The 14,014-nt window shown below is 32.3% G+C and overlaps 2 protein-coding genes across 2 annotated transcripts; one reads left to right on the forward strand and one right to left on the reverse strand.

Annotated features, from left to right (window-relative positions):
• On the forward strand, positions 1 to 3,764 carry LOC107190749. The gene is made up of 10 exons (XM_015579621.1): positions 1 to 259; positions 476 to 697; positions 779 to 1,275; positions 1,347 to 1,521; positions 1,598 to 1,933; positions 2,007 to 2,212; positions 2,488 to 2,734; positions 2,860 to 3,090; positions 3,164 to 3,415; positions 3,481 to 3,764. Exons 1-10 carry the CDS (start codon positions 158 to 160, stop codon positions 3,706 to 3,708), a joined length of 2,496 nt encoding a protein of 831 aa, XP_015435107.1. The 5' UTR covers positions 1 to 157; the 3' UTR covers positions 3,709 to 3,764.
• A 2,449-nt stretch (positions 3,765 to 6,213) lies between these two features.
• LOC107190030 (sialin-like) lies at positions 6,214 to 9,069 on the reverse strand. The gene is made up of 6 exons (XM_015578749.1): positions 8,954 to 9,069; positions 7,297 to 7,533; positions 7,131 to 7,218; positions 6,840 to 7,060; positions 6,556 to 6,749; positions 6,214 to 6,373 (listed from the first exon to the last, which is right to left on the reverse strand). The coding sequence occupies exons 1-6, from the start codon at positions 9,041 to 9,043 to the stop codon at positions 6,214 to 6,216; spliced, it is 990 nt and encodes a 329-aa protein (XP_015434235.1). The 5' UTR covers positions 9,044 to 9,069.
• Between the last annotated feature and the right edge of the window lie 4,945 nt (positions 9,070 to 14,014).

The following is a 14,014-nucleotide window of genomic DNA, read 5'->3' on the forward strand; positions in this document are numbered from 1 at the left end:
GAGAATAAATACGTCAATTGCAGGGATTGCACTTTATGAAAGAGATCTACCTATTAGTTCCAGCAGCTCTGGTTCCAGAGATCTTCAATTTTAATGTCATCTTCGAGCGAAAAAGGACAAAATTTCAGGTTTACTCGTGAAACATTAGCTGGATAAAATGGAGAAGTATCAGCTAATGAGAACATTTATATCAGCGGTTGTAGAATATACTAAACATCCGAATGAAACAACCGCATCGGTGTTACAACGAAATCTTGGTGTAAGTTTTCTTAATTGATTTCCCATTGTCTGAGGTAATATAAATCTGTTAATATTTATACAACTATTGATATACAAACGTCATAGAAAATATAATTGGATGAGCTATAAGTAAAGACAGCTTGTAAGAAATATTTAGTTCATGTTGTTTAGAAAGATAGATAAAATTATTAAAAATATGAATTATCCATTTACAAGAAAGATATATTTTTAAAAGGTAATAAGCGTGTCATTGGATTCAAACATATTTGATCCTGGAACCAGTGTTGCTGCAGAGTTTTATGTTAGTTTACACGAGCTTATGGGTACTCTGGCATCCAGAACCACCTTGATTTGGAGTGCAGTTGATGTCTTACAAAATGCTTGTCGCAATGCTGCTGCCAGACAAGCTCTCATACATACTTACAAATTTGCACCCATATTGGCAAGACTGTTAGAGGTATTATACATTTTACACATATAATAATTTAGTGACAGACTTATTTAATTAAATGTGTATTTTCATCTAAAAATGTTGTAGGCTAATTTAACAAGTGAAAAAAGAATACGTGTATTAAAACTACTGCAAGAATTGACATATGGAATAAAAATTTCTTGGCAAGAAGCTCATTTACCTTATTTAATATCCATATTAACAGAATGGGTGACGCAGTCCAAAGAAGAAAACATTATTGCTCTTTCGTTGGGTGTATTAGTAAATCTTTGTTACAAAAATCTTCCAGCAGTGTATACTTTGATGAGAACGATCGACACAAAAGCTTTCATACGGACATTGCTAAAATTGCAACACTGTAGCGTTAACACCAGTGTACAGTGCTGTAAACTTTTAATTATATTAGAGCACACAAATACAAACATCTCAGAAAAGTATATTTTGGATTTTGCCACTGTTACATTCAGTAGTCTTATCACTGCAATGAAACAGAAGGATGTTTTGCTACTAAGACATATCATAGACTTTTTCGACGATGTTGGGCAAAATGAACATTCTCACTCTGTGTTACTTACATATCCACAGTGAGTTATTGAATGATTGTATGTTCTAGAACTTTGTGTGGAATACTAATTTATTTCTTTTTGTTGATCAGATATGGTAGAGACGTGGAAAGTGTATTGACTACATTAGAAGACAATGCAGATCCAGAATGTGTTACTCTTATAATGGAATTTCTGTCATCATTGGTAAAGTTAAAATTATCTGCCTTAGTACCTTTGTATCCTTTATGCGTAAAGACAGCTATGATGTGGGTTCCTGTAGAACAGGTGTGCCATAATTTTAAAAGATTATTTTCTTTATGCACTAGTACATAACACAGATAAACAGTGTTTTTCAAATTAGGTGTGTTCTAAAGCATTGACTTTGATAAGAGTCACCGTAATCGATGCACGACGTACTAAGACATCCTGTGAAGTGTTGGCAGAATTAGATGCTTCGGTTTTAATGCTAATCATAAATTCCGAAAACAATGATATTCAGGGTATGCAGGAATTGAGTTTGGAAACAGAAATGAGACTAGCAGAATTAATGCAACTATTCCAAGAAATGGTTAAAACTCCTGCACTCAGGACCAAAGTTATGCAGTCCTTAAAGGAACAGACAATATATAAATTATTAAGCCCAATGTTAGATTCTGAAACATGTACAGTTGGTGATTTTCCAGGAAAGTATATTCAGGTATTGTTTTCCTTTTTATGCGTAACGATAACATTTCTTGATGGATATATAAATTAATTCTCAAATGTTTCAGAACCCCATGACGAATCTCTGCATTCATGGGTTAGCTTTAACAGCTGATTTGGCAGCTAATAATTCCAACTGGTTAACGCTATACTCTGAGCTGCTTCGAAAAAGGCAGATACAAATGACCATGGCACATGCATTGTTTGCTGGCGATGCAGATGTTAAACAGAAAGTTTTACAGTTAACATCGACTGTAGGATTTCCTCAAGAATGGTGAGCTTCATCTCTATACATTCTAAGTATTCTTCAAAATGTAAACGCTATTATAATTACTGCATTTTTGCTACTAATGGGGATGGATCACAGCATTAATTTTCGTTCTAGATTCTTAAAAAAAGTGATGATTGAAATTGACAACTATGGTGCTGTGATCTCTTCTTTAGAACGAAATGTCCTTGGGGAACAAATTAGTTTAATTTTTGTCGATGATAACTTCAGACAAGTTCACTATCGCACGCAAATTGTATTCCATGTTTTTGTGTGACAAGTGTTTCTGCAGTGGCGCTTTGTATGAAGCAATTGGAACCTCTGATATTGGTACAGAGTACTCCTGGTGTGGTAGCCACTGTTGGAAGTCAAATGCCCATAAATTCGAATAACGAAATGGCCCCACTTTTTTCTTTTGCGCAAGAAGAACGACTCGATGCCTTTTTAGCAAAATTGAAAAGAGTTTACGAGTCGAACCAAATCGGCGACATCACCACGTCGGCAGTAATGGAATTATATGAATACAAGGTACAGCGGACTATATTTGTCCTTCGTTAATTTTATTTTTAAAATAAGATTAAGTTATAATGCTTGTTCGTCGCTTCCTTTATTTTAAATGCAAAATAGATTTTGTACTCATTCTCTTTTTATAGTTAGCAGCGATGAGACACGCAGAACGAGCCATGCAATCCAGTTTAGAAGCAGCGAACAATCATGGGATCAGTTTACAGCACAGACTTGCGCAAGTAGTAGCAGAGTCAAGTCGCCTACATCAAATGTTATTCGATACGCAGCAATGCTTAGAAGGAGTCAAGTCTACATTAACAGTGAAGCTTGCTGATGCAGAAGAGCAAAGTAAAAAAGCAGTAGCTATTAAGAAACAGGTTAATATATAGTAAAGTTAGTAATAGTGCAGACAAAGGTTTATTTGAAATTCTAATGCAATTTTCCTTACAGGAAATTGAAGGTTTGAAAAAGATAGTCACTGAAAAGTCTGCGAACATTGAACATCAAAACGTATTAATATCGCAATACAAGCATGAGCTGGAAAGCAGTATCAATAGAATGGAAGCATTGACTAAGAAAATAAAAGAACTTGAAGCGGAACGCACGAACGCGGATGCCAGAACCACGGAAATAGTTAATAAGAATCACGAGCTGAGTAAAGTTCTTCACAAAATGCAAGATCAACTTAACAAGAAGGATCAGGTATGTCTGCAGAAATAAAAATGTCATTACAACAGTTCTGTTAATGTATGTTTGATTTCTAATAGGTGATAGAATTAAAAGACACAGAAATACAATCGAATCAAAAAGATATTTCTGCACTTAAGCAAGAAACACAACAATTATCGCAATTAGTGCGCACCTACGAACAGGCTATTGCAGAAAGAGAGGAAAGTCTGAAGAAGATGAGAGGAGAATTGACGGATTTGAGCCGCATGAGAGACATGATCTTTGAGCTTACGGCCAAGAAAAAGGAAGACTTAAACGCAAGCTAACATCGTCTGCATATTATTTTTAAAATACAATTGAGTTTTGAATATTATCAAAGAAATTTGATGCAAATTTATTTCTCTAATTTTTAACAAAATTTACTAAAATACATTATGTTATATGTACGTGTCTGTACATTAAAGAACCATCAATATACGTGAAAACTGACACTTCCAAAAATAGTTACACTTCTCTTTTAATTAAATACTTTTTGTACGACTGCTTATGACAATCTATTTTTACAATTAAGTTACAGTTCCTCTGATCTTGATCAGAAGTAATTAATGCATGCTTTTAAAAAACACATAAAAGGAGTAGGTTCTGTGTAAGTAGAAGCATTTTTATCCTTCAATATATAATATTTTATTTTTTTCCTTCTTTCGTAAAAACAAAGTAACAACATTACTTGAACTACAAAATCACTATCCTGTACAAAGGATAACGATTTCATTGATGTCTAAAAATTGCTTTTATAAAAGTATTTATTATATTAACATAGTAATACTTTACTATAATTATTATACGTCTCTTTTATCGACATTTTCAATTTTCTACGAAGAAATTTGTATTACTAATTCTTTTTGTTTAAAATTTATGCACCATACTTTTGGTTGTTGTGTAAAATGTAAAGATAAAATTTACATTGTGCATAAAAGATATTTCGATCGCATAAGAAATATCTTTATCATCCTTTGTCGTCATAAGAACAAAAATATAATTCATTTCTACATTATATCTCTTTACCGTAAGCCATTCGTTTTTAAACGATCGCTTGTATGTGCATATAAAACTTCTGCATATAAACGAGAATATACATTTCTCAATGGTTCTTATACATAAATATAAAAATACTTGCAATAATTTGCACATCTTTGTAGCACGATTAAACTGAATTAAATTACGTCTTCTAGATTTAAGGTAATATTAATTTTTACTCCAATCTAACTTAAAAATGCATTAAGTATAAAAAAAATCAAACATTGTCAAAAATTATATTGTCATGTAAATAATTTTGTTGGAATGTCATATGCAAAGTATATGATCGATGCTTTGTCAACACAATAGCAAATACTGATGTGGAAACTAAATTTACAGTTATCCGTTAATCCAACAATCTTTCTGTACGTCAACAGAATAAATTTTATGTCAAGCTGAACTTCTTTCGTTTACAAGCATTGACTATCGTATTTAATTCGAACTTAAAAAGGAAAGTTTGTGCTCAACTGACCGAAACGGTCAGTGTATTATTAACGAATTAGAATGAACTATGCGCGACTCTGTCTGTCGATAAATTACTCCTCATGTTAAATATTTCGCGTCTAATAATGCTTTGTCATCAACTGCTACCTTTACTCCATGGTTGCTCCGAGGCAGATGCAAAGATCAAATAGAAGCAGTTAGTTGCCATGTTTATTCATATATTTACATTCAATCATGAGAAAGAATATACATTTAATTCTGTTTTTACATGATAGACACGTTCCCGATAAATCCGTGTAAAGAAAAAATGTGCAAAACAAAGATATAGTGCATACGAAAAAATTGATGATTCTCTTCAAATTATAAAAACCAGTGAAAATAATACGATAAATCAATTAAGAATTTTGTTTTAACTGAGAGCAATTTTCTACAAAATAAGTAGAAATATTTTTCCTCAAAATTAAAATTAAGTACAGAAAATTTTTAAAAAGTTAAGGGGTCTCCCTACTGTGACGGGTAAAAAAAAATCGATTTTTTCTTTTTAACATTTTCTCAAGGCTTAATATTTTAAAACCATAATCCCAAAAGGATTTCGCCAGATTCGAAATAATAAGGAAGTTATTAGCGCCACGACGTGCAGGTTCAAATCGAAACTTTACACGCGTTTTTCTCAAATCGACATTTTTGTAAATGGCTGCCGATATCTCAGAAACTATCTGACGGAGTGACTTATGTAGGCATGTTCAGTAGGTGCATAGTTCTCTCCCATACAAGAACGAAGTTGATATTTGCAAAATTCGAATTTTGCAACTTGAAAAACGAGCGATTTTTTTCGCAAAAATCGGCACTTTGTTGCAAAACTACGCCATTTTGTTATTTTTCAATATTTTTTATTCTATCTAGCAGGGGTGATAGCTACGATCATACAGATTAAGAATCTTTCTCAATTTTTGATTTCAGATTACGTAGACAGCTGATATAATGGAAGCCATGGAGGCACCTTTTTTTAGGCGGTCATGAAAAATTACAATAACTTTTAATGTGTATTACATTTTCAAATGAAAAAAATTAAGCTTATCCTATTAGTGTACACGAATTCAAGAAAAAAGTTCAACATCCATATATCTCATAATTTTTTCTAACAAAATTCCTGAATTTCACCTAATTTTTGACTCGTCACAATAAGGAGACCCCTTAAGTTATGTTAGTTCAAAACAATGTGCAATAAAAGAATTTAATTTCTTTTTTCTACAACGCGTTAATTAAAAATCGTATAAAAACAGAGGTGTAGGTTTAATTACGTTACTATACTAACGTGTCCTTGAACCAGTCTTCCAATAATGTAAGGTGCTAAAAATCCACAAGCATTCGCTGCAGCATTCGACAATCCATAAAGAGTTCCTGCATACCGTGGTGCTAAGGCAATATGATTCATTTGGTTCCCAGCAAAAACTGCACCTTGTAGCGATCCTAAGCCAGCCAGCATCATCATTACAGTCATACGATGACATCCGGCCCACACGGCGCCGATAAAACTAAGACTAGGTCCTAACGAAGCCACCGTATTCCATAACTTGAACGACGTTAAAGGAGATAAAAGCTGACGGGCAAGCAGGGCGTCCGCGAAACTTGAGATACCAAGTCCGACTAACCAAGAACTTAGATAAGGCAGTGCTGACAGAAATGCATCCTGTTGCACGTCGAAATGCAAAATTTTATCCATGTACGTTGGTAACTCGGTTAAAAGTGTATAAAATGCCCATGCCTGTCCGCATTGTGTTATCGTTATCGCCCACATAGGCAATGATGTGAAGACCGATAACCATGGAACTCCTGGATCGTTCTCCTATTTTTTTTTAATCATATAAATTGAATTAGATTTAGTTTAATAGAAAAAGTCGATATAGAACTTGTACGGTCAAATTATAAAATAAACCTCGTCTCTCTTTTCCACGCTAGCTTCGATGTAAGCTCTTTCCAGGGGATCGATTTTGGTATGTTGTGCTGGTGTGTCGAACACAAATATCAGCCAAAACGCGTACCACGCAATACCAAGTCCTCCGAATAAATAAAATGCAAGAGGCCATCCACCCCAAAGTTCTAACGAACACAACCATCCACTCATTGGTAACGATATAACAGTTCCAAAGTTTGCTCCTATATGACATACGATGAATATTTTAAATCGAATAACACAAAACATATTCAAAATAAGACAAGTAATTACCTGCATATACCACAGCAGCGAATTTACTTCTCTCTAAAGGTGGCACCCAATGTGCTAACATACTATGCATTGCTGGGAATGTTACACCCTATTCACAGAATAACAACAACTTGAATAAGTCTGTTTCAAAATTAATTCATTCTTTTTCTATGGAGACAAAATTTACCTCCGTGAATCCTTCAGCTATTCGCACAGCTAAAAATGGTACTAATCCTATATATGCTGCAAAAGGACTAATCACAGTTAATACTGCAGTCAAAAATACTCCTAATCCATAAATTAATTTTCCACCATATTTCTCCGCCATTCTGCCGCCCGGTACATTTGTAATTACATAGCCAAGGAAGAAAGCTCCCAATATAACACCTTGAGTTTTTTCGTCCCAATCAAACTCTCCTGCGCTCTAGTAGTTTAAGTATAATTAAAAAAACAAACATATTCATTTTTTAAAAATTAGGAACAATGTCGAAATGTGCTTTATAAATCATTCAACGAATACAAAGGAACAATAGGATACAGAAAAAGGATGTAGGCGTACTAGGCATGTTACATCAAGGCGCTTAGGTCATAGAGTGATAAATTTGCGTGAGTAATGCGCGTGATAATAAAGTCATAACTAATGTTGACATCGGAGATGTATCATCATTACACATGTTTAGTATGCTACAATACAAATTTTAACTTTAGTTAAATGTATTATTTTGGTAGGAAAAAATATTAAAATGTTTTATTAAGAGGTAAGCAAAAGTTTCCATCGCTCGCATGTAGATAGTATACTGATGATTTGGAAGAGTTGCAACAAGAATATTCGGATAACTCCATGTTAATCAGAATACCGTAAGTCGACGGTTACACTAGATTGAGAAGATTCACAAGAAAAAAAAATTGGGTTCCGTATTTCATCCATTTTATCTTTCGGTACTAAATTAGTATAAGCATAAATTCTTTTGTACCAAACTGTAATCGGAGACGAGAAATGAATCTACTACGACAATCCTAATCGCAGAAAGTCGTGGGTACATCGCAATGAACGCCGTACGTCACAGCACTGAAAATGAAATATTCCATGAACTAATGACCATTTGCAACTGAAACATATATCATTGGCTTCAGAATTCCAAGCTCTATTAATGTGTTAAACGTCATTAAAAAATCAGTGTTACAGTTGGCATCCTTCTTTGTCAGTGCCTTCAAACACTCATCGAAAATTTACTGTATTGTACATTCATGGTCCCAAGGTACTTTTGTGTATTTATTAGAATATGCATGGGGTTTTACATTATGAGCTACTACAACTAGGTCAGACTGTCACTGTAAACCTATACAGTTGACAATGAGATAGTTGAACGAGAAACTAATTGCAAAACATCTGTATTTCACGATAAAATGAAACAAAGGGATTCTGCTACACAATCATGTTAGGCCCCACGTTCAACTGGCGACTCATCAAATGTTAATGGAGCTGCAATAGTGAGTCCTATCACATCCTAGCATATATACTTTCCAGGTACCTAGCGCCAACAGATTTTCACTTATTTCGTTTCATGCAGCACAGTCTTTTTAGCAGGCAATTTGGAAATGTCAAACAAATTCGACAATTCGTCAATGATTTCATTCACTCTAAAAGTAAAGACTCCTCACAGTCTTCTATTTGAACGGTGGCAAAATGTGATAGATAGTGGCAAATAATATTTTGATTAAAAAATATTACACAATTTATAAATTATTAAGAAAGGCAGTCAATGTAAAAATGATGGAAACTTTTGCATACCCCAAAGAATTAAATGAGGTATTGAATACAAGAAAAAATACAGAAGACTTACCGGTATAAATGTTCCATTAATGGGCTTCAGTTCGTGGCAATCATCAGTAATGTTATCATCACTGTGTGGCACAGCTGTCTGATTAACCATCGATACAATAGCAACTGACAAATTTACTCTCATGGCATACACAAGAGCAAAACCTAGGAATCCTAGAAAACCTAGTGTATATCTTGCTTTTATGCATGATTTTGTATCTGATGGTGCATCTGGCAAGGAAACTAAAAAGAAAATTATATAATTGTAGATAGATAAATCTAACAGAGCTATGCTTATTGCAAACAAAACTGTATACTTTATGTTAAATGTTTATTCTACATTTTCAATTTGTTTTTTCACTATCCGTTTTTCCATTGTACCACAATTTATAGGATACCATATATGTTTTTATGTTTTATACCTTCAAGAAGGTAATACTGGTAAGTGAATGTAACTCTTTTAGTTGCAGTAAAACTCTAAGTTTTAGTTAATAGTTGTAATGATGCAGCTTCTTTCTACATTCAAATAACCATTGACATTGAATCAAAAAAGTAAAGACACTGAACTTAAGCATAATTTAGACAGTTTATATGATCCTAAATAAAGCTCAAAATTCTTTATGTTCTATGCTTGTTATCTTTTTTGTCCCAATGCCCAAAACATAAGTACTTTAGTTGTCATTCAATTTTGTAATCACATTGTCCTCCATAACAAGAATGAATTCTACATTTTAAGGTACATACATATCATTTAAAATTTAAGAGTTTCTGATCAGTCAAAAGTATACTTGCTATTCTTAAATACAACATGCACACAAAAAAAAAGGTCTGGAAAGTATGATATACTCATCAAGTACTTGACATCATCGTTCTTATCTGTGAGTGTCAATGATATTTTTATTTACACAAAGTCAAACTACCAAGCTATCAAAAATCTATGATTATTTTATGTTAACCTAATGCATCCTCTGATATCACGTTATATGATCTTTGATTCTTCCTCATTTTCAGCGTCTACTGTTGCAAATTTAATAACATCATCTATTGCGAAACTTGGTATTGCACTGTACGGATGACTAAAGACTCGGAATATAATCATAACGGACGTCCTTACAAACGAAATAACGATAAGAAAAGTCTTAGACTTCGAAATAACTTCAACAAATTGAATTCAGAGGAAACAACGCATCCGAAAATTGTGACAAGTGAGAGTACCATGGAGAGCTGGTGCGTCGCCCTGTCAGGCTTTTGTTTCCAAACAATGCCTTTCCACAGTTCACAGATAACAGTATTAAAAACGATGGAGAAATTAATGAAACAATATTTTCGCGGAAAAACAACGGAGATGAACAGAACATCTAACAATAAAAGACAGACCTTGTTCCAATGAGTCGTTGATGCATAGAGGCTGGTCATCTCTCGAGACACTAGGATCTAGTACTTCCATTTTACTTGTGCGTTATTTTACAGAAGTGTAACCGTTTCACGATAATTGCTTCGTTGCACAAGCATCGAAGTTATATTTTCATTCCATGTGAACTGTAGCCCATTCAATCGTGGTATTAACACAATGATACGAATCACTTAACTTTTCCGACGGAAATTTAATTTGAATTTTATCAGATGCACAATGTGCACAAACACCACCGTCGTCTGCTGTCATCAGCTGGAGCTGGCGCGAATTGCTACGCATTCACGTCTTCGAAACTATGAACACGACAATTCAAGCTCTACTTGTACACAGATTAGTGCGCAGGCGCGTTATTTTTTGCTGAACTTTCTACAATCAAATGACTATATGTCTGGACCCCAGAGTCAGAGTATATTAAAACCACTTATTAAGTAGTCTAGTTTTTAATATACGTACGTAATAATTTTAAAATGATTATTAAGTTCATATTTTTAAAACAGTATAAAGTTGATCACATAGAGGAGTTAATGCAAAGTTCACTTTTCTACATATAGAGACTTGTTTTAAATCCATTCACCAGTTCGAAGGTAGCGATTGTTTCTGGCTGAATTCTTACCGAACGGTTCCAAAGTTATATGGTTTTCGCACCTTTGATTTGCTCTCCTCTAAAGTTTGAAGACTGATATGTAACAAACATATCGATAAAATTTTCATGAGCTCAATGTCCATTATTGTACCATAGATTTTATAAATAGCTTTGAAATAACAATGCCTCTTTTTGTTCCAAAAAGGGCAGTTATAAAATATAGTCCGTTCATTGAAACTTTTATTCAATAAACTGTATATAAATAAATGAAGTTTTTATTTTTTCGAATGTAAACAAAAGATCCAGTTTCACAGAAACTTTTATTTTGCTTTAACAAAATCAAAATTGTACTGGATGGTAAAATAAATTTTTCATTAACGGGTCACACAAAATTGACACATTTAAATATACACGACAATAAAAAAATGTTTCGTGATTGCAGATCATACAGTGACGGTCTAAATGACCCATTGATAGTCGAAAACCACCCTTGAAATTTACTTATTATACAAAAAATGTTCTAGGTTTGTTATTTTACCTTGAACTTGCTATTATAATTTTTTCACATTCAAAGTTTTATTTCTATAAATTTTTTAACGAAATTTCACTGACACATTCTGTAAACTTCGTACTTACAATAAAGGGAAATTCCATTTGTTCCAATCCTGGTGACATAATGCCCCAAAAGGCATGACATTGCCATTCAGAACATCAATTCACAGGAATATAAAAAATTATAGATTAAATATTTTTCAGCATTATAAGGCATTTATTTTTATCTATATATTATATAATTTAACAACTATGTAAATATATTTACATCCTCTTATTGTCTATCTTGACTACTTTATTTTCCACTAATAACACTTCTTAATTAAATTGTTTTAATTTAATTCTTATCAATAATTTTTGGTGTCTAAAAATCTTCATAAATATTAGTAATTGTATACATATTACTAGCTGTATGAACAGCTACTGAGAGTAGTGTATAATTTTTTAATATTACAAGGTTTTATTGTTTCTAAATACAAGGCATTTAAAATCGCCTATAAGCATACTATTATTCTTGCGTTTTTTAATACAACGTATACATGAAGAAACTACACATGCGATTTAGTTATTTGCTTAGGTATTGTAAGTGTAATTGATTTGGGCATACATTACTTTTCACAAGACTTTAACAAAATAAACGGTACATTTCACCGAATCAGTTTTTATAATAATGACTTAAGTACCACGTTGATTTTATTTAAGATATTAAAAATAACAAATAATTATAAATAAGATTTAATTTTTAAAATATCGTTAAAATATGACACATAAGTACTTGATATAGTAATAAGAGTCAAGAAAAATACAATGCATAAAGTGGAATTGCAGACACTTTAATACCTTAAACCACAGTGCTTGAAAATCATAATATTTCAAACACGTATAAGTATTGTAATTAGCAAGATTCATCTTTTTCAAATCTCCAACACTCCTACACAACTGCTTCACTTGTAAGGCTTAATACTAAAAGAATGCTTGTTATTATTTCTTATCGAACTTTATGGAAAGTTGTTACGTTTTTTTCTTACAATGAAAACTGTCCCATTTACTTATAGTAGTTAAACTATATGAATATAAATAAATGTAATTTCTATATAACTCAAAAATGCAAAAGTTAATAACAAATTTGTCTGATTTTTAAAAATTTTTATTAAAAAATTTGTAATTTTTGAAAAGATTGCTATACTTTTACTGGAATACGTGGTACGTAAAATCTTTTAAAAAGTATACATATATATACAGAGTGTCCCTAAAATCGTGGTACAACTGGTTGGGTTGATGAACTAAATGATGAAAAAAAATAAGTAAAAGAAAATACATTTTCTTCGTTTTAAGTTTCGTTTTCGAGAAAATGGAATTTGAAAATTAATCCGAAACGCGTGTATTTGTCATGGTAATAAGTAGAAACGAAACGTCCTATTCAATCGCACGCGTATCCAGCAGATTTTTAAATCCGATTATCTCGAAAACGAAGCCTTGAATGAAAAAAATGTTGTTCTCTCCTTCGATTTATTTTTGCATATAAGATTCACCACCTGGTCGGTTGTACAAGATTTTAAGGACACCCTACATAATAGTGCTACGATTTTAAAAAATAAAAAAAGAAATTATTAAAATCTTGAATGTATTGAATCTTGAGTATTAGGTTAAAACACATTTCTCTTTTCGTTGCAAAAACGCATATACCTCCCATCCAATTCGACATAAACGACTATTTGATTTTAATTTTAAAAACTACACATATGTAACATTGTTATCTAAAGATGATTATTATGCACTCAACACAGTTATATTTAAGTTCTTACTAAGCGCTGTCAACGTCTAAATAATAATTACATTTATCAACAATAATTACACTAATTTTTAGTTTATGGTTGACATAAAATATTTAATAGTAACATATTTAAGATGCTGTGTGTAGATTTAGATACAGTATAATGAAAGGAACGTCATACCATGACAATAAAGATCAATATGTACTGAATATTCTTTGGTGATTAAAATAAATAACTGTTTAAAATGATTAAAATAATGATTGATTATATGAAGTAATTAAAAATACTTACAAATACGTTAGTCTACAAATACAACGTTAAATTCCAACAACGAAACGATTGCTGTAACATTCCGAATGATCACAGGAAGTATAGTAAAGATACTACTTAACTATTTCACTACTCAATTCAGTAACAATTGACAGTTATACATCCTTAATTGCTAGACTGAAGATCTTTAAACAGGAGTAAAAAGTAGTACCGTAGAAACAAAATAATTACATACTCATAAACATACAATCATTGGCAAAATACTTTTAGAACCATTGTGTCATCGACGAATGGAAAATTGGAGAATTTGTACTGATATACAAAAATTCCCGATTCATCAAAATTACAGTACATTTACACAATTTTGGAAATTTAAGAAAAAATTCTACAAACGCCCTACCACATTGGGAATTAAATTTCATTGTGAAATTAAAATTCTGCACAAATGCTACCAGAGCATTGACTATGGCATACTGTGTTACATTTACA

Source organism: Dufourea novaeangliae, unplaced genomic scaffold (genome assembly GCF_001272555.1).
Source record: "Dufourea novaeangliae isolate 0120121106 unplaced genomic scaffold, ASM127255v1 scaffold11, whole genome shotgun sequence".
NCBI lineage: Eukaryota > Metazoa > Arthropoda > Insecta > Hymenoptera > Halictidae > Dufourea > Dufourea novaeangliae.